The sequence below is a fragment of the Lepisosteus oculatus genome, chromosome 9 (assembly GCF_040954835.1).
Source record: "Lepisosteus oculatus isolate fLepOcu1 chromosome 9, fLepOcu1.hap2, whole genome shotgun sequence".
Lineage (NCBI taxonomy): Eukaryota > Metazoa > Chordata > Actinopteri > Semionotiformes > Lepisosteidae > Lepisosteus > Lepisosteus oculatus.
Window position 1 is genome coordinate 36,498,283 of NC_090704.1, and position 20,548 is coordinate 36,518,830.

Below are 20,548 nucleotides of genomic sequence, written 5' to 3' on the forward strand. Positions count from 1 at the left end.
AAACATTATTAAAAGTAATTTTTCATTTGCATAAATAATACAAGTGATTTAAAATAAATTGGGGCAGATTACACTGACCACTGTGAGATTTAAGTTTTCAATCCTTTGACACACTATTTCTTAAAATTCCAGTTAAGATAGCGTTGTTCTTCTTTACAGACATAAGGCAGACTCAAAAGCAAAATAGAAAACTGAAATTCAAGAAACTGATTAAGCAACATGACCAGACACACTCAAATTCATCTTCTGATATGTTTATTATAATTTCAAGATTATAGGCAATTAATGAAGCACCAAGTTTAAGATGAACAAACATTGTATTTTTGGACTGTTTTGGCTCACATTTGCAGTATTTGAGTCAGAATTCAGACATGATAAAAGGGACAAGTACGTAATACCAAGTTTCAGGTAAAATTCTGCTTCACTGAAATCTTTAAGTTTAAACATTGTAAGAAATATCTGTCATCGCAATCTGTTTTTCAAAGATTCCTATAAAGTATGCTTAGGGAACAATTTTAAATTTATGGGAGGACTTTGACGTTTAGAAATGCTGAACATTCCAGGGAGCACCCAATCCAGACATATTAAAATATTAGCTGTGCTCAAATGAGGACATTTTAAAAATCCTTGCTACCACTTCTAAAATATTTCTTTCTTCCTGTTATTTGTATGGTTCACATCCATCTGGACCTCATTGTTGTAATGGATTATTCAAGGGAAAAGGAAAACCAAATGTCCCTGTCCTCTTCTGGCAACACAAACCAAATTAAATGGGAGTTACTGAGGACAGCTGTGCTATTCAACCTGGATTGTGTTGCAAGAGTGTGCGATCAACACTGACTAAAGGGATTTACTGCTGATTAAATCTGAATAATTTGCAAGGCATTGCAATCATTTTATTATCAAATCATGGGAAGAAATTATTTTAAAATCCTTGCTCCGACTTCTAAAATATTTCTTTCTTCTTGTTATTTGTAAGGTTCATGTCCAACTGGACCCCACTGCTGTGCTGTATTATTCAAGTGGAAAGGAAAGCATGGGTGGAGAATGTGTTAAACATTTTGCGGGAAGAAATTAAACAAACTGATGTGTCTCCTAACTAATAAACAAGGACATCTATCCACCCATCCACTTCAGCGTCACGGGGGATCCAGAACCTATCTAGGCAAGCAACAGGTGTAAGGCAGGATACACCCTGGACAGGACTCCAGTCCATCATAGGTGACACAGTAAACAGACACGCACACACTCACACCAAGTGATTACAGGTGAAATACTAATAGGTGTGAGCACAGCAGCACTGTTTCCACATATGTTTAACAATCCTTTTTGCTTTCTGGTGTATTCAGCCAGCCGACAGCTGATATAAGAGAAAGTCAATTAGAGAACATGATGTCAGTGCAGATGTTCTATTTAGTTTTGTGGTTGTGGTTTTGCAAAATTTGTTGACATTACAGTAACTATTTTAAAGACCAACAGATGTAAAAAAAACAATGTTTATCACAGAGGATTGGACATCCTTACTTTCCACCTTTCCCCATGCAGGTACAATGTGCATGTTTGATGAAGTCAGAAATATGCATAATTCTGTTTTATGAAATCAATAAAGAGAGTATCCAGGTCTTAATTTTGACACTGTGCCCAACTACATAGAAAAAGATCTGGAATATTAGTATGCTCTGGTACTTTCATGTGAGTGTCCACTGCACACAGTGACCATCAGAAGTACAGAGATGGAAAAACACTTTGTGAATTTATTAAACTTACCAAAAAGTTCTGAGGTTTGTTTCACAGCAGGACTAGATTTTGTTTTTAACATTTAAATGTCTAAACCATTGACACTTCTGTCATTCTGTATCAACTAGCAATCCATTTGTAATATGCAGAAAGGGCTCTGATGACAAAGGTTAAGACAGGATAATCATATTTTTTCCAGTCTTCTTTTTGTTATAATATATATATATAGTCTTATATATATATACAGTACATACCCAAATTTAGACCTGAAGGTTGTGTGATTTCAAGCCTTACCACAGAATCCTCTGAGCCACTTGCCTTCACTGTAGACCGTGCAGCCCAGTACGAGATGATCAATGCTTATTGGAGAAGAGGCTCATTCCACCGTATAAGATCAAAATAATCCCTCAACCTCATTGGTGATATCAAATTTATTCAAATAAATCTGTCGTGAAAGCTATGGTTAAGTTCTTTGCCGCTGAAGACATCTATGCAATGCTAAGCATGGTGTCTGCTTCTGTCTGCACTGGAACTGAGTGGCAGAATAGGTCTAACAAAACTACTAATACAGGGAAAATGTAAAGCAGAGCAAACTTAATGGCAGCTGTTTCACTGTTCTCTCTGTAGTGTGAAAATTGATCATAGCACCAAAAGGTTATTTCTAAATCATTCATCGTGACAAAATATTTTGCAGAAATGGTAGAGAGTATGGATAGCCATACACAAAACATTCATGAATTAGTTGTTAAAATTTTCCATTGGATTTTCACTTTTAAAGAACACTCTAAAACGGCAGCCATTGAGTCGAGCTTCAGAAAGGAAAAAGATATGAGGGAGGCAGCTTGAGCACATTGCTGCTACAGCTGTCAAGATGCAACAAGCAGTTTAAAACTACCTAAAACATTTAAAACAAAGGTCTAGTAAATAGAAAGAACGTCTACTGCTCTACTTTTTTGGAACATTTAAAACAAAAACAAAACACAAAATAGGTTTGCTTTCCTAAAACTGCTTAACAAAAAAGGCCCAAAAATTACACCTCAGGCAGGAGGCTGTCCAGTGTAGAGGAGTCAGCTGGTTCATGCAAGACCACAAAGCCTTTTGGTTCCTCACTCCCTTTTAACCTTCAGTTCACTTCCAGTAAAAATGCGCTAGAATTTCCCTTAAATTAATTTCACTAGAACGTCAAACTAAATTAAATAATGCACTGGATTATGGGATCATTAGCTGTAAAATATTTTCAAGAATTGATGCAAGTGTCTGGAAATTTCTTTCAGTTAACCAAAGCATGAAATGAGGGTTCCACTGCCCTAATTTGGATCTGGCAACCCTGACGCACCTGTTCTAATCTACATTTTATTTCCTTTCATCGACCCTCAAGTGTTTAAGCAATCCACAGCACCAGGATCACTGGAACAATTAAGGGTTAATTAAACGGATGAAACACAAGCTAGGTCAAAGCCCTGTAGCAGAACACAATGGAAGTGCCAAGATCTCCCACACCAGTCTCAGAGAACGTGTGTGTGTGTGATTTTCTAAGCCCCGTGCACTGCTGCCGGGACAAATCATATTAATATATATGAATATAAAAATGTATAAATGGGGGACATAATTGGCGAGTGTGAATTAAAGAAAGAAGAATCCAAATTAAATTCCCTCATATCTGGATGAAGAAGCTGCGTGGCTGTGTCATGAAAGTCGGAGATTTACTGATCAGGGAGAGAGGGCCAGGCTACCACTTGTAGTCCGGCGAGCTGGCCGCCTGGTTCTCTGGCCTGTATTGCGTGTGAAGGACCTGCCGAGCCCTGGGGGAGTCAGCTCCCTCCAGCCAGTCCTGGTAGAGCCTGTGCACCTGGGGGCTAGTCTCTGGTAACCTCATTGGCAGGCTGGTGTACACCTCCTCCATCTGCTGCAGCAATGCCCGGTCCGGTTTCCCGCTTTCCAGCTGCGCCTGGCCTTTCCCATTCAGACAGCCTGGCAGACCAAGATACGCAGAACGTTAACTGCAGCTCCACTAACGTAACCCAAGACAAGCATGACTGCTTATGGAACAGATTAAGGTTTATTCCATGCTGAAAGGAAAAGAGACAACTTTTTGGCAGTGGAGCCTTCTTCAGGTGTGTGAATGCTTCTTCAGGTTTGACTGGTTATAAACATCAAACCAGGGAGCACTTGCATTTCATATTAATATTCTTCTATACAAGTCCCTTTCACTTCTGTTGAGATTAATACTATCTTTGAACCTGAAAATATTGCAGAGTCCGCAGCACAAATTTGCATTTTCTCTCCTAAGTGCCGACACAAAATGAAGAGACAAAAACAATATTCTGCAATGAACAGATTTTCTATTGCATACATATTTCTATGTAAGGGAATTATACAGTACATCTATAAAATATGTTGGCCTTATTGATACATATGACATGACAGCACATGGTGGTCATAAGATACCATAAGAGTTGGTGTTACAAAAGTGTCCGCTGTCTCTGTCAACTTGGAAGGCCTCTAACCAAAAGAGAAAGCCTGCTTTCACTGAGTTATAGAAATTGTTTAACCTATAAGAGAAGCCAAATGTACCTTCTCTTTTGAACTTCTGAGGTTACTCTGTTACTGTGTTGAACTACAAGGAGGTTTATGGTACATATTTCTAGTGTGTACCTTCCACTTTAGCCATTTGTATATATTTTGTACACTTTTCTATGAAAACTGATGATTCAACAAATAACCTGCTCTTTCAAAAGTCAGCTTGATAATCCATAGCAGTTATTATTCAAATAGAAACTGCACCTTTATCTTATGACCACATCCAATTTACTAAAAGATGGAAATTTAAAAACACTGAGTTAAACCTAAAGTTAAATAAAAGGATTTTATAAACCTAAGAATTTACAAATTAATCACAGTAATCTTTTAAGAATAACAGATGAGACAATGGAAGACTGTGGACCAGACCTGTGAAAACCCATACTCTTTGAAACATTAGGTTTGAATTACTTGCCTCCTGGACAGGAAAGCACCTCCACCAACTGGTAAGGGAACTTTCCTTTCTTGAGCTTTTGAATCATGTTCTGTATATTTCTGAAGCCATATACAGCAGCAAACTGTAAGAGTGTTTCTCCATCCTTCTCCAGTGTCACCTCCTGGAAGTCCCGGTTCCTGAGAGGCAAGAAAGGAGTAGAGCATGAGGAATTAATTCACACATTTTAGGAAAAACTGTTCAATGTTCTGTTGTGTTCCTGTGTACAGATTATTGTGTAAAAGTTCAAATTAATATACCTGCAATATACCTGCAGTCCCTGCAATGGTAAGGCTTATTTATCTATGTCAGACTTCCCTCACTTTCATAAATAAAAACAACAAAACCCTGATATAAATTCACAGTTTAACCTGAATACAACACACATTTTTTGTTTTAAGGGCTTTTAATTTTGGGAACTAAATAATTTATATTCCAAATAAAAATAGTTCACTTTCATTGCTGCATACAATATGCTTAAAAAATATTTTTTAATGCTTATATACAATAGGCAAACAAGTCTCTTCTAGTTGATCTGAAGATATTATAAATGCCAATTTATAGTTTTTAGAAGGTATGTATGTAACCCACTTTGGAATAACTTACAACCAGAGAACGATTGTAAAACCATTTGATGATGAGTGTCACATTCAGATTTGGTAAATGTAGCCAACAACTTTATTCCTTAGTACAGGGAGTCTTTATATGGTGAGCATTCCAGAAGACCCAAACAGACACAGACCCAAAGCACTCACTTCAGAGTCTTATAAACTATTTCCTCGACATCCAGTCCAAAGAGCTCTTTGGCTGCATATTTGAAGATGTGTTCCAGAAATCCCTCTGCTCCCCTCCCTTCATGCCGAACAATATCGACTTCCTCTGTCTCCCCAAACCTGGAAACAAAGAGCAGATTTCATCACACACTAAAATCTTATCTTGACTTATAAACTAATTTCAGATTACTGTCTTCCTGACTTGGCTCTAAATAGCACACAAGGGTGTTTGCCAATCCTCTTTATGAAAACGAAAGGTGACAGGGAAGGATCTGTGCAGAGTTCACTCTCAGCAGAAACCTTATAGTTTCAAGCAACTTATTAAATACCAGGGCTCAAATAGTTGAGCTATGGAACACTGGGGAGACCACAATACATCTTAGCAAGCCTGGATTTATTACCCTTTCCCATTCACCACTTCATTTACACCACTTAAATCAACTTCAAGCAAAATGAAGAACAATTACACTGATCTCTGCTATTACATGAGTTTCTAAAACGCGAATTGGCTCATATGCGATTGGTAAATTGGGGACAGTTGTCTGTATAAAAGGAAACTCGTGTTGGCTTATATGCGATTCCATCCCCGACATGTTTACGTTTTGCATGGTGGAGTAACACAACTGAACGCATCGATCCACAGAGGAATACACATGATGCTCAGCTGTCCCACGTGCTTTGTTTTGAAAGTGCCAATAATTGTAGGAGTTGCTCCTCAATTCTCCTTGCCCACATGAATCGTTCCATAAATGCTACACTATAAATTTAATGTGTTTAAACTGTGTAAACATTTTTTAATAGGATAACTAACAAATTTGGTCAAGCTTTGGTTAGGCATTTGGTTAGGTTTTGAGCTAATGCTTACATTTGGGTAATAATTTAAGTAGAGACTATATACTGTTTTCAGTTTAACTAACTACTTTTCACAGAGCTGCAAGAACTTACACATGATCTAAAGGAATGGAATCCAAGCTCTCAATTGAAACCTTTTGCTCCTCCATCATGAGCATGATTTCCCCTGAAACACAAAAAAGCGCTGTTATAATATTCCGAGTACCTCAGAACAGATAGATTTCATATAGATGAATAATGAATTTCTGTATTAAACATGGGAAAGATGGCTTAATTATGTTAATTTCACAATGTTAGGCAGGACAATCATTTCAGTCTGCTTTCTATACATTTAATCAAGACAAGCAGCCACAGAAAGCCATTTCACTCTATTAAGGTTCTTTAAACATGGTATACTGTACATGTACTTTGCCTGGTGAAGCAGACTTAAAGAGTGAAATACTTTCTCACACCTACTGTGAGAACCCAAATACAGCAAAACCAATTTTTAACACCTCCTGTTCAACATATGTGTGGATATAAGGCATCTGCATTACAGGACTGAATACAATGGTGTCAATGCCTCCTAAGATGTGCTCGTTTTATTATCTACTTGATATATATTAACATACAGTATATACAGTACTAAAGGCGTGAAACTAAACAGAAGTCTACAGTCTCTTTTCAGTGTTTGCATAGTGAATTACAAATAATAGTTAAAAGCTTACAATATGTAAAGTCAGCCACTCAACACTTCAGTCACCACCCCTAGATAGTGTGTCTGGTGAGTATCCTGAAGTGTGTTAAGGGGTCAATCTAGCACTGACCTGAGGTGACAACACAGTCTACATCTTGGCTTTCCAGCAGGCTGTTGTAGAACTCCTCCCGCAAAGCCTCCAACTTCTTATCAAAGCAGGGTGCCACCACCACATGGTACACTTTATCTGGGGAGAGCTTCTGAAAAACAGCATCAAACACTCCCTTGTCAAGAGACAGATAAAGCCTGGGAGCCTTTTTACAGAAGAAGCAGGAGGTTTGAGTTCTGTGGCTGCAATTTAGGGTTTTCAGGATTTCCACGAAAGAAGACTCACTTCAATCCATAAGGTTCTTGTTTCCTTTTGAATGTGAACTATTCACAAACTGAAAAAAAAACACCTTAATATCAATTTAGAAATATATTTTAGGAACTGAGAATAGCCCTGTAGTTGTGGTAGCACTCAAGTAGTTTATTCAATGTTAACAATACTAGCTAGTTTAGTGAATACATTAAAACAAAAGCGTTTGGAAAGTCATCCAATCACTTCTTGTGCTAATGCAAAATGCATGATGCATCTATTTTTCTCTGACGATTTATTAAATAAAATGTAAACCTAGGTTTTAGATGAAATAAACACTTGGGAAAGCTTAAGAACTTATTAATGGATTAACTAAGGACTAATGTAAAACGCATAGAAGCTTGAACACTCCCCAAAATTTTAAACATTCAACAAAAGAAGGTTTTAAGGCTAACCAGTTAATTAGCCAAGACAGGCCCTTGAGTGACAATATTAACATGGGAAACAGTATCCTCAATGCTATGTGTTTTTTCTGACGTGATGAATCTCCTAATGGCTTAAGTACTCTGTCATGATTAATATTTTTTGACGATGTATGCAGATACATTATTGTTAAGATATTAACAATGGTACAAATATTTATACACTTCCTCTTTTATTAAATTGATATTTAAAACCAAATGTAACATATTACATGAATTCACTTACAAACTAATAATTTCACTCATCCTTAAGGCTGTAAAAAAGGAGCTAGCTATTATGATTGTGATGATGCTCACCTGCTGTTTGGTGAAATAGTCCTTGACCAGAGAGCCCATTATCTGCTGGGGGGATTTGGAGGTGCAGATGTGTGGGGTCACAAGGCTACCCAAAACACGCTCTGCATAGCGGATCCACCCTGAGAACAAAAGGTCACCGTCAGTCTGGTCTCAGAACACCTCACACAGCACCTCATTCATGCCATTTCCACGAAAATCAAAGCAATGGCTTGAGCTTATTATCCCCTATAATCTGGCTGCACTGGTGTTAATTTTAATTAGAATGTCCTTTAACTCTATGACTAAGTCAGATCACATGAATCTCTTGCTTAACATTGAAAGCCCTCTTTGTATAATGTTCTGACTGCATTATTTCATTTGAAATGCTACTGTATACCGTCATGAGACTTTAGGGTTTTCTTAAGGTATCTGAGTCTTCACTCTGCTTTAAACAATCACTCCCAGATTAATTGTGTCGGCAGGTTATCAACTGGGACACATACTTACAAGTTTAATGTTTCCATGGATCTTACAACTAAACAGATAAGTTATTACATACAGTATAATGATTAGCATCGTTATTACCAATACTAGTCATAATACTTTATTTTATAATGTATCGCAGCTTTGCGGAAGCGACAATTCTAGTATATGTTTTGACAAGACTACTGATTATTTGAGCAATACAACTTCAAGGCACAACACATTTCAAAGCACAGAAATCAACTGCATGTTAAAAACTGATATTTATAGTTATATTTATATTATTACTATGGGACGTTGACTCCTCCATCAGTACTCTGATGACTGAAGAAGTTCTACACACAAATGTGTGCAGCCTATGATCCACAACATTCTGTATCCAGAAACTTTTATCCTATACAACATTCAAGACTTAAACACTGTGTAAAATGTTCTTTATTTTTAGAATATATTTGTATATTTGTAACTGCACTGCAAAATAAATTTAAAAATAAAGTTGTAAATCATGTACAAAGCTTAATTTTTACTGCTTTACTGCATGTAAACACAAATGTGTATAATATGTTTATGTACAAAGCACAGTTTTAGAAAGATGGAAGAGAAGATAAAAATCAGTACCAAGTTTACAAGTGGTTTAAAAGTTGGACTTTACGTAGCTAAATGTATAAGCAGTAATCAGGATATATCTCCAGAGAATACTTACTTGTGATCTGGTACTCTTTCATATTACATACCTACAACTCCAATATCACTCACTCTGTGAGTGAGGTAAAAAAGGAGTCATGAGCTGCCGTGTATGCGAGGATGGGACAGGGACTCTCACCTGGGCAGGCAGAGGTGAACATAGGCAGAGCCTGCTGGTCTTGGTTCCTCCTCCGGTACCGCTGGACAAACTCCCTCTGGCTCTCCAAGAGGCTGAAGTCAGCCGCCAGGGTGGCATCAAACACATGGTGCACCCCTGGCAGAGAACACAGGCTTTGACTGAAGATGCACAAGCACCTCTGGGTAACACTTTAGTGTGAGTCTGTGTGACATTAATCTTTAAAAAACTCTATCAACATGCCAGATACGCTTCAAGAACAATGACATGGAATATCCCATGCTGTAGGTAAAGAAAGAAAAACTGAACTAAAACAAAGTTAATCTATACGAATTCAGTTTATGGGTGTAGGTAGTAAACAAACAGTCACTGGACTACATTTTCCTGCCCTGTCAGAAAAACAGGCCAATATTCCTCATATTCTTAGATAGGACAGTGTAAGTACAGTTAGAATATTACTTAGATGTACCTTGACTCTTCAAAAATCCACAAAGCTTCCTGGTGGAATCAGGAATGCCGAGGTTGAATTTGGCAGCAAAGAAAGGCAGAGACTGAGGGCAAAGGGAGACTACCAGCACTTTGTGTTTTGAGGTATCACATTTCTGTAGGAAAAACAAAGAAAAAAATATTAAATTAATGGTTCACTGATGCAAAAGCTTATACAGCACCTGTATTTCTAAGTAATTATGACAATTTTCTACTAACAACAAATTTATGGAAGTCACAGCAGAAAAGTGTTGACAACAGAATGGCCATGAAATCTGGATTTCAACATGGTTTCAGAGTTGCCTTTAGGAACACATTTAGACTGGTCATCATTCAACTTTGGTCCCTAACTATGAGATCCTGCATTTTTCATTTACTGTAGATGTTCACAATCAGAGAAAGTAGAAATTCCATGTATATAGCTAGTTTTTGGAGTACTATGCTATTCAACGCTTTGCTCATGAGTAGCAGGTCAATTGTTAGCCATATACTGTAGGACGCTCCTATAAAATCAGTGACACAGGAGAGAGGTGTGCATTTTTTGGGGCTTTTTTCTATGAGCAGAGTTCTATACATTACATCTCTGTATTCTGTAATTGATAGACTGGTAAGAAAAGACAACACTACAAATTATACAATACCTGCACCATTTAAAAAAAAAACGTAATAACTGCACCATGGTACAGACCTCACGCTCAACATTAAATCATATACTTTGACAAGGCTGTATATTCCACAAATATATCCCTTCCGTGATCAAGAGAAATTCCTGCTTAATTTCAGCTTCTTAATGCCACCTTATTGATAGATATGAGGAGGCACATTTTATGATATTACTGCCAAGTAAAGAAAAAGTATGAAGTATGTATGTAAGTATGTAGTAGAAGTAAAATGCGACACTCCTGGTGTGATATTAAGGCAATTACTCACCCAGGAAGGTTCTGCACCCCCAAAATCTTGTTAATGAGTTGCAATATGTTAATCAAGTTAGGATAAGAAACTTTGTTTACAAAAATCCACTTAATGGACAATCAACTTTCTCAAAGTGTAAAAATCTTCTTTAAGTGCTTAAAAAGGCGAAAATTCCCAAAACTGTAAATAAGTAAAGTTACCACATAGTGTTACAAACAAATAGCATGCCTACTACTTTTCTTCTCTTTCACATCCAGAAAAAACAGGAAATGTACTTTTGATATGTCAAAATTGTAGGAGCTGCAACTTAATACTGGGTTTGTCCTTGGAGGTTTTGTTTGTATGACATCATTCATACTTGGTAGGGAAATTCCCTTTTCCAAAACCTGTTCCACCTGAAGCTTCAGAGCTTGCATATGTCTCAACAATGGACACATCTAAAGCAAGCCTTTAGTATCTCTGTGTGCCATCAGACAATGAGCAGTCTTGCTGAAAAATATTTTATTAAGAACTGAAACCTAATGTGTTTTTCATCTGCAGTGTGCTGGACTTTAAACTTACAGGTGTCAAGATATAACCAATAAACATGATACTACATTGTTGTTTCTTCCTGTGAATAACATGTTGTATTACTTACTCCACATAACCTGGAGTATAACACCCTGAATGTATTAACTGAACAAAAGGTTAACTAAAATCCTTGAGGCCCTACGTCAACATACTGTATATATTAATAGACAGCAAAGAGGAATGTACTGTAGTTCCTGCACTAAAATCCTAAATCTTCTTGGTTCAGAGCTGTTCCTATGCCATTCTCCTTTAAAGTGAAAAACACAATACCTTGTTAAGGCCTAGAACCCGGGAGAATTCCTTAAGGTTCTGCTGAGATATCCTGTGGCGCTCCTGTTCTGTAATGCACCGATCACAAGCCAGACAGTCACTAAGAAACACTCTCTCGCTGACTAGTTTGTGGAACTCACTCAGCTGCAAACAAAGGCAGGCACAGTGAGTAGGCAGTCTTTTTAGGAGGTAAAAAATACATTTTAACTGAAAGAGAACTTATAAAACTGATTTTCACGTGAACTTATAAAACAATGAAATGTAAGGTATAAGAGGAAGAGAGACAACTCTCCTAGCAAATACAGTACATACAGTATGCCATAACAAAGACACAGTGGAGTGTGAGATGAAAGGATCCTGCCTTGACTTCAATCCAGGAATACTTCTTTCTTCTATATACTGTACTATTATATACACTATATACTATTTAATTATATTCTTTATACTTCTTTACTTCTATAAGTCTTTAAAACATACAATAAGTTCACAATTCTATTCAAAATATCTTTTGTTGTTCGTAGAAATCCTTTTATAATTAAAACTACTGCATGTTAAATCATGGATAGAAGCAGAACTTTTGCTTTCTCCTCCCAAACCCCAGACTCTTTAATGATCCCTACCATAACTAATTAGTGGGACATATGGAAAAAAGTCAGCTGTTTGCTAGTGATCTCACACATGTCCAAACTTTGACTTACGTAATGATTTTCATCTGAGGTCTGGCTTTTATCTTTTCACCCCCCTATCATCCTCCTCAAGTAATATTCACACTATGGGAATCCAAGACTAAGCACTAAATAGACAAGCTTTTGAAAGGCAGTTTCTGCTGGGAAAAAAAGCATCAATGTAATTTTGTTCTCTGTTCTATTTAGTTCTCTTCTTGAACATTTAAAATTAAGAAAACATCAGCTTCACAAAAAAGTTCCCTTTAAGCATTACCTCCGCATTTTCTTCTGTCTTCCCCACAGAGTTGCTTGATGAACTTTGGTATTCACCACCTGGCTGTTTCTTGCTGCATTCCTGTACAATATTTAACAAACAAAATCATTAGCCACTTAGGTTTTCACCTTTATTATCCTCTTTTTTGAAAATATGACAAGAGCACTGCACAACAGCACATCGGGCATTTAAATGTCAAATGACCTTCACAAGAGTTTTTATTTTCATAAAAATTATATGCAAAATACTGTGGAATGTAGCAAGGAAAGTTTTTATTTCTTATTCAATTACTTTGTATCCATTGCTTGCCATGTTTGGCTTAGACTCCCCTGTTACCCTGAAATGGACAAAGCAGATAGAAAATGTATCGATGGATATTCTGTCAATGTGGTGGTTTCTTCCATTGGACATATATTGTTGTGAAATGTGATCATTTATGTTAAGATACTGATGAACCACATGTTTTCATATACACACTCAAAATAATCATAAATTTGGTCAATTTTAAACCGATGCTGTGTCTCATTTGTTGTTTAAAAGAAAATTAAAATCCAATAACCATGTAAGCAAAAATGTATGAGATTTACTTTGCTGCATTACCCTATTTATGCGAGATGAGAAAATGACAAGTAATAGGTTTATTCCATGCTGAAAGAAGAAAGAAAACAACGTTTTGGCTGTGAAGCCTTCTTCGGGTGTAAGCACAATTGTTTTCTTTAAAAAAAAAAAACTTCTTCCACAAGCTATGACTTCACAGAATTCCCATAAATATGTTATTCAGTATAGAACCCAAAGGAATACAAGTTTCTACATGTTTATGAGTTACAGGGTAAGGGATTTACTGGGGATTCTTAATCCAAAATTACAGAAAATTAACAAAGTCATATTTATGCTTTATAAACAATCATTAGAAACCTCAAAAGAAAAATATTGAGGTTACTATATCCAACACAAGATGCAATTTCAATGCTTTCACAGAAATAAGTGAACTGAAGAAGTGAATTTGAAGTGGTAATGGAAGGTTAGTAAATTATTAATCAAAAGGGTGAAAAATGTGTCAATAGCAGAAAAAAGTGAAAATTTTTGGCAGACAACAGAATCAAAAATGGAGGAGAGGATGACAAACTTTTTTTGGGAGGTGAAGATCAAAACATGCCACAGGACTGAAACATTCATGCATTTTGCATTTGTGTTTATAACATTATAACAAAGTAACCACATATGTTTTGTGTTGAACAACATCACATAACAAAACTTTGGAAGGTGAAGGCAGCTACTTCCCCTGCCTTCCCTAAATGGCGTACCCGGGCATTATAAAAAAAGTCACAATCTTCAAATGAAGCACCACCACAGAAACAAAAGGATATTAAAAATTTAAAAATAATAACATCACTTAGAGCAGGTATTATCTACACAGCGAACACTAACATCATCCATGATATTCAGTTTTGAACTCCTGCTCACTGAAGCATTACAGGCATTGACGACTCACAGGCTAGTCAGATGTAGATTTAACAAATAACAAATCTCCAGGTGATTCGGCTAAGCCTGATCACTGACAGAACTGAGTGAATGCAATCCAGGCTACCTTACGTCTCAAACAATGTGAAAAAAAAAACAGGTTCTTCATCATGGTTCACTGTTGAGAAAAACAACATGACAAGATAGGGGCTCTAAGCAACTGAAGGGAGGAAGGGAGAACCAAAGAACCAAATATGAGGTCATATTACAAATTCTTCAAACCTATTCCTAGTTATGATGTAAATAAACCCACGACAATTAGGAAATCAGAACCTGAAAGAAAAAACAGAAGCAAAACTCCCACATGTTAACGATAAAAAAAAACATTTGGAAAGACCCAGTGTTTGCATCTCGCCCTCCAAAAAAAAAAGTAAAACTGTCAAACTGTTTAGAACAGGAAGCAGTAGAGTTGGTTTTCATTACGAAGAGGTAATGATTTTCATTAAATCAAAAAAAGCTGACAATCAAGAGACCCAAGCAATCTACTAGGCAGACATGAAGTACAACCCAGTGATCAATCAACTAAAATATCAGAAACATACAGCTTAAATCCAAAATCACAACCTGATAGCTGAGGAGAGTTAAGTCATACACTTCTCAAACCCACACAAGCAAAGACCTGCTTTGTTTGGCTGGGTGTAACAGGAACCCAAACCAAGCCTAGTTCATGAAACTGACAGCTGATGGAATTTTTCAGGGATCATACATTCCATATAAGCAAATATTCTGTGAATGTGTGCTATAATAAAGCATAAATGTGCTTTCCAAGTTTTTAGTGCTGAAATGGTGGAGAAAATGTACAAAGCAATTTCTGCAAAGCTACACACACAAGTATTGAGTTTAAACAAGGGTACTCTGTTAAACAGTAAGTTAATGGAGAGGGGGTCACACAGACATTTTATGCCACTCAGTTTATAGCCTCTGTGTTAGGATAACTGAACAATACATAAAACCAATGTCATATTACAAAAGGAGAAGGTTTTATCTTCAGCTAGAAGGACATCAGCACTAGGGGGTTAAATGACGTGCTCAGCAAAACACAGTGAAACAGTGGCAGAGCTTTTGTTCAAACCTGCAACCTCCTGACAAACCTAAAACAATAGTCCACATTTACTCCACTATTTAGTTCACTATTAAAAGCAGAACAAATATCTAAATATATATATATATGTTAAAGCTTCTATTTTGTTGAAATAGCCAGGATCTTGCCTATTTCACATTACTTTCATATTACTGTTTGTAACATTATTTAGAACAACCCTGTGTCCACGTTTAGAATAACTGAACTGTTTGAAAATGAATAATCAGTTAATAATAAACCTCGATCATTTATAGGTTTGGACACCCACACAAAATGTTAACGACCCAACCACTAAGCTGACAAGCGCATAAACAGGACTAGTAGAGCACAGGCCAATTTCTTACCTTCTTTGTGCAGTTCTCACACTTCATTTGTGACTGTTTTTCCGCCCTCCGACTCGGGTCCCCTCTCGCACCGAATATTTGTGTGCAGTATAAAGGCTAAAAGCCCGTGTTATGTCTGTTAAAAATAAAAACAACTTTCACGTGAAAATTAAAGTCCTTCACCTCTACCCTTAATTATGCAAGACGTCTCTTGTCATGTTTAACTACAGTATCATCTCAGCTTTCCTCAATACAGAACGCCTGAGTCGGACGAATGGTAAAGCGTGCCGATGTAAATGACACTCACTCTGTCCTATCGTTTGACTTGCAATAACCCTCCAATCAACAACGAGACTGGGTTATTTTCCGTCTTGCACCCTCTGCAAATAGGACAAAGACACTATTTCTGTAGCCTGTTAACACACAAAATAACTTTCACTGCGTACTGGCAAGGCCTGTTGTATACCCCAAGTTATGAATAGCTTACCTATATAGACCCTACGCTACAAATACCAATAATTATTGGACTCTCACTGCTTTAATTAAGAGATTTACTACACTCTAGTTTTCCGCAAACTACCACCTGAAAGTACCCATTTCACAAAACGCATAATAACTCGACTTTAAAAAACTTTAATCCATTCAGCGTTGACAGAATAAACACGGACATCATGCAGAAACAATGAGTAATGATAGTCCTTCACTGGATGTTTTGACATAATTGCTTTGTGTTTAATGCTTGAAAATGCCTGAAAGCTGTTCATGGGGCATAAACGTGTCTTTACAGGTAATGCCATTTCAAAACCACCAAAACATAAATTAACCCACTCACCTGCTTATATTCGTATTAAAATGTCGTTTGTCAAAATCCCTGAAACACATAATGTAGTCTGCACGAAAGACCTGGGTGGTCATACGCATGTGCCTGTGCCTTCACCAATCCAGCGTGCAAGCCAAGACGCCCTTCACAAACTGGATATTTTTCGAAGCTTATCCGTGTCTTTCTATTCTCTTTATAGAAGTAAAACACTTTCGTAACAGACTCCCGTCCACCGCACAGGGAAAAAAAAACTCCTCTGCAAAACCAACGGCGCATGTGTGCAAGTCATGGTCCAGATCGCACTGTGCACGTCACCATGCTTTTTAAAGAGACCATACCACACTGTGGGTGGCATTAATAATATGTACAGGCGCTATTGTCCTCCAGTACAGTACATCTCAGACTCTGCGTGAGTAATATTAGTTACTAAAGCCGAGTTAAAGCAGCTGATCTATGATCATAGGATTTTCGTGCGGTACTTGCGGTTTCCTTTCAATCCTAGCTAGCATTATTGCACTTTGCCTTTATTGCAATAGATTGCATTTGTTATTATAGTTCTCGTATCAGAAGTATTTTTCTGTCTGTACCTGCAGTTCAGTGACACGCTAAGCAAACAAACAACTACAAAACAATACAACTGATAGTAATAACAAAAATAATAGGCCGGCAAAGGCGTGTTAGTTACAGTAGCTCTGCTATAGTATCTCACAGTTCTTGGATCTCTAAATTGTCCTAGTCTGCCTACAGACATCCAGGAGGTGCAGTAGTCCTATCGTGAACCTTATCTCTCTAGACTAAACTTACCTTACCAGGAATAAACTGCTTTCTGAGTATGGATAGTTAGATAAAACGTAAATTAGCCAGTTCGCAGATACTGTAAATGTGTATTATTTTGTCTATACAACAGTAGCTTGTGCCCTTTTGTCTTTTTCTCTTAAATTTACAACCCAGAGTACAAACAGTGGCAGCACCTTCAAACGCACAGATACAAAAATGTGTAATGATTACCGCATACTGTATGTGTAAGTATAGTATATAGTATGTGTAATAAGTACTGCATCCAGCATCTTAATTCTAAAAGCATGTTTTTGTCTTTTTAACTATTGTTATATATGAATGGATACCTTATCGTATGACCATCTGCCAGGTTGTAAAGACGTTAATGATCTGGAAATACACTATGGGGAATATGGAAACAGAAGTTCATTGGGTGTAACAGAATGGAATTTGGGAGGGCCAAATTGTGTGAAAGACCACGCACAACAAACAGTGAAACAAATAGTGGAAAAAAGTCTGACCTGAAAGATATCACCTCCCAAAAAGCAATAACTGTTTAGATGTGCCAACAACTGCGTGTAAGAAATTTCATCAACAAGGACTTTGTTGCAGCTATCCATATTCCAATGAATGCAGATAAGCAAGGGTACAGATTTTGCTGCAGTGGTCTCCAAACCATAGAAACTATAGAAATGAGACCACCAGAGGAATGGCTCTTAATCTTTAGTTCTCTAAATGCGTTCTTGCACCCATTACAAAAAATTCTTGGAGTAGCCCAGTTCTTTAAACCTACAATATACAGTATCATACTGTAACTACAGAAAGAAAGAGATAGAATTATATATCTAGTTTAATTTCACAGTAAAATAGAGAATACATGAAAAAATACACTTTTTTACAATAATATATTTTGATTTCTCTCTAAATGGAAGAAAGCATGAAGAACTGCACTTGCACTTTGTCTAAATATACCTTAAAATTCCTGGGACTCATGAAAAAAAGCAGTTGTACTTACAGTATGTGTGCTTAATTTTTGTTTTTGATGATTTACCTTTTAAAAAAAAACATTGCTCTAGTGTAAGCATAAAACATTTGGGATTGTGTGGGCTGTTGAACCCAGGTACATGCTGCTTGCTTTCCAAAGGGAGGGTCTGACATTCTGAGGTGATTTTCTCTGGCCACACACTGTGGAGGTATTAATGTAAAGGATGGGAATGTGTCTCATGGTTTGGATTACAGCTAGATAATAAATCCAGGACTGTGTTGAATTTTGTGAAAAGGGATCTGTCTCTACAAGACAAAAATGCACTATTTTACTGTGGTTAAAGAAGAGCATTAACGAAACCATTTCACACACTACTCAGAATCCTAATCATAGTGCCATACAGTACAGCTGAAATAAAATGGAATGGTAAATACTTAGTTCTTTAAGGTCTGCTATGATGGATATGCTTCATAATCAGATATACTTCGCTAATTTATATTTTTTTACTACATAACAGGAGGCAGGGGTGGCACAATAGCACATTGGTTAGCATTGTTTCCTCGGAGCACTTGGGCCCTTACATAAATTCTGGACCTGGGTACTATGTGCGTGGAGTTCACCCACAACCTTGGACTAGATGGAGCAGTTAGAAAATGGATGGATGGTAACAGGAAGCTTTATGAGAATGTAGTGGTTTATGTTAAACTCAGTTGCATAACATGACTTTTAAATCTTTATTTTTAATTTCTTGCTTTTATTTTCCTTTAATGATGTCAAACACATTATAAATGTATATTCTTTGTTAATAGAAGATGGTTGCACAGAAAGAAAAGCTGCCACATTTAAATAAATAAAAAAACATTTTAGCATGACAGGTAAACATAGAAGCTGTAAGATATCACTTTCTCATTTGTTGTTGACAAGTTTCAAAATATTCCTATGGACCTCTGCAACAATTATTCAGCAATGATATTTTGACCGAGAAAAAATGTGGGACATTACTTTGTGTGTGACCTTGATACTGTCCTCACTGCCATACTCACCATTGACCTACTAAGTGATAAGGGCAGAAAAAGAAATCATGTGTGAACTATTCAATGGGGGAAGTGTGCAAAACAAAAGCTAATGTGTATTACGTTTCAAAAGTCAAATGGAAAATGTGAAATTCTGTTACCTATGGAAAAATAAGATATTTAGTGTGTATTTTATTTTTTTAAAGGATTAGTAAATACAGTATGTTATGAGATATCCCAGTAATATACAGTAAGAAAAAATAACTTTGCAAAAGTTAAACCTTTGATATTTTTCATTTTTATGGCAAATTTAAAATTGTATAACTAAGTTTCCAGGTGACAACCCTAGATAAGACTTATCAGTTCTAGACAGGGCAGCAATTAGGCTTTAGTGCAACATGCAACATGGCACTTTGAGTCACAAGAAAAGTCTGCCAAAGCAACTTCCTCTGCCCTACTGTCAAACTGAACAGTGACTGGAACTCTGTACGCAAACATATTTGTCATTTTGCTCCTATTTGTCCTGTTCAGTGAAAAATAAAAGTTAAAAAATTGGAGACTTTATAGGTCAGTTTCATGGAATGCATTCAAAACATTAACACCACATTGTGATACCACACATCCTTAATACACCTTTCAGGGCTGTGTAAAGTAAATGTGCTTTAGCTGAGTATACAGTAGGTGATGTAATTATGTATTGCTTAATCTACTTCATTTCTTGGCTTAATATACCGAACTTATTTTGGCATATTATTTATATTATATTATTTGTAACAAACGAGGAAAATTTCACACAATGGGTATTCATGGTTATTAAAGTCTGCAGTCATATTAATAATAATAATTGCCTACACTTATCTACTGTAGCACTTTTCTGGTGCTTTACTGGTAAAGGGGACTCCCCTCTACCATGATCAATGTGCACCCCCACCTGGATGATGCAACAGCAGCCATTGTGCGCCAGAATACTCACCACACACCAGCTATCAGTGGGGAGAACAGAGTAAATGAAGCCAGTTCATAGATGGGGATTATTTGGAGGCCATGATTGATAAGGGCCAATGGGAAATTTGGCAGGACCTCAGCTTTACGTCTCATCTGAAGAACAGTGCCTTTTTACAGTATAGTTTCCCCATCACTATCCTGGGGCATTAGACTGGGGTAACTGGGGTAACCACCCCCTGCTGGCCCCACTAACACCTCTTCCAGCAGCAACCTTAGTTTTTACCAGGAGGTCTCCATCCAGGTACTGACCAGGCTCACACCTGCTTAACTTCAGTGTGTTGCCAGTTGAGAGTTGCAGGGTGACATGGCTGCTGGCATATTATCCTCCATCTCACAAATGGTGAACCTGGCCAGTACCTGGATGGGAGGCCTCCTG

At 37.0% G+C, this 20,548-nt stretch overlaps 1 protein-coding gene across 2 annotated transcripts; it reads right to left on the reverse strand.

The window, feature by feature from the left end:
- Positions 1-238: 238 nt before the first annotated feature.
- Positions 239-16,674, reverse strand: narf (nuclear prelamin A recognition factor). 2 transcript variants are annotated; one of them, XM_069194488.1, is made up of 13 exons: positions 16,405-16,674; positions 15,880-15,952; positions 15,594-15,708; positions 12,648-12,728; positions 11,709-11,852; positions 9,940-10,072; positions 9,474-9,608; positions 8,189-8,307; positions 7,182-7,311; positions 6,469-6,541; positions 5,506-5,643; positions 4,733-4,890; positions 239-3,708 (listed from the first exon to the last, which is right to left on the reverse strand). In XM_069194488.1, exons 3-13 carry the CDS (start codon positions 15,618-15,620, stop codon positions 3,467-3,469), a joined length of 1,380 nt encoding a protein of 459 aa, XP_069050589.1. In that variant the 5' UTR covers positions 15,621-15,708; positions 15,880-15,952; positions 16,405-16,674; the 3' UTR covers positions 239-3,466. The 2 variants fall into 2 exon arrangements, with proteins under 2 accessions (XP_069050589.1, XP_069050588.1); XM_069194487.1 differs by lacking the exon at positions 15,880-15,952.
- Positions 16,675-20,548: the final 3,874 nt, after the last annotated feature.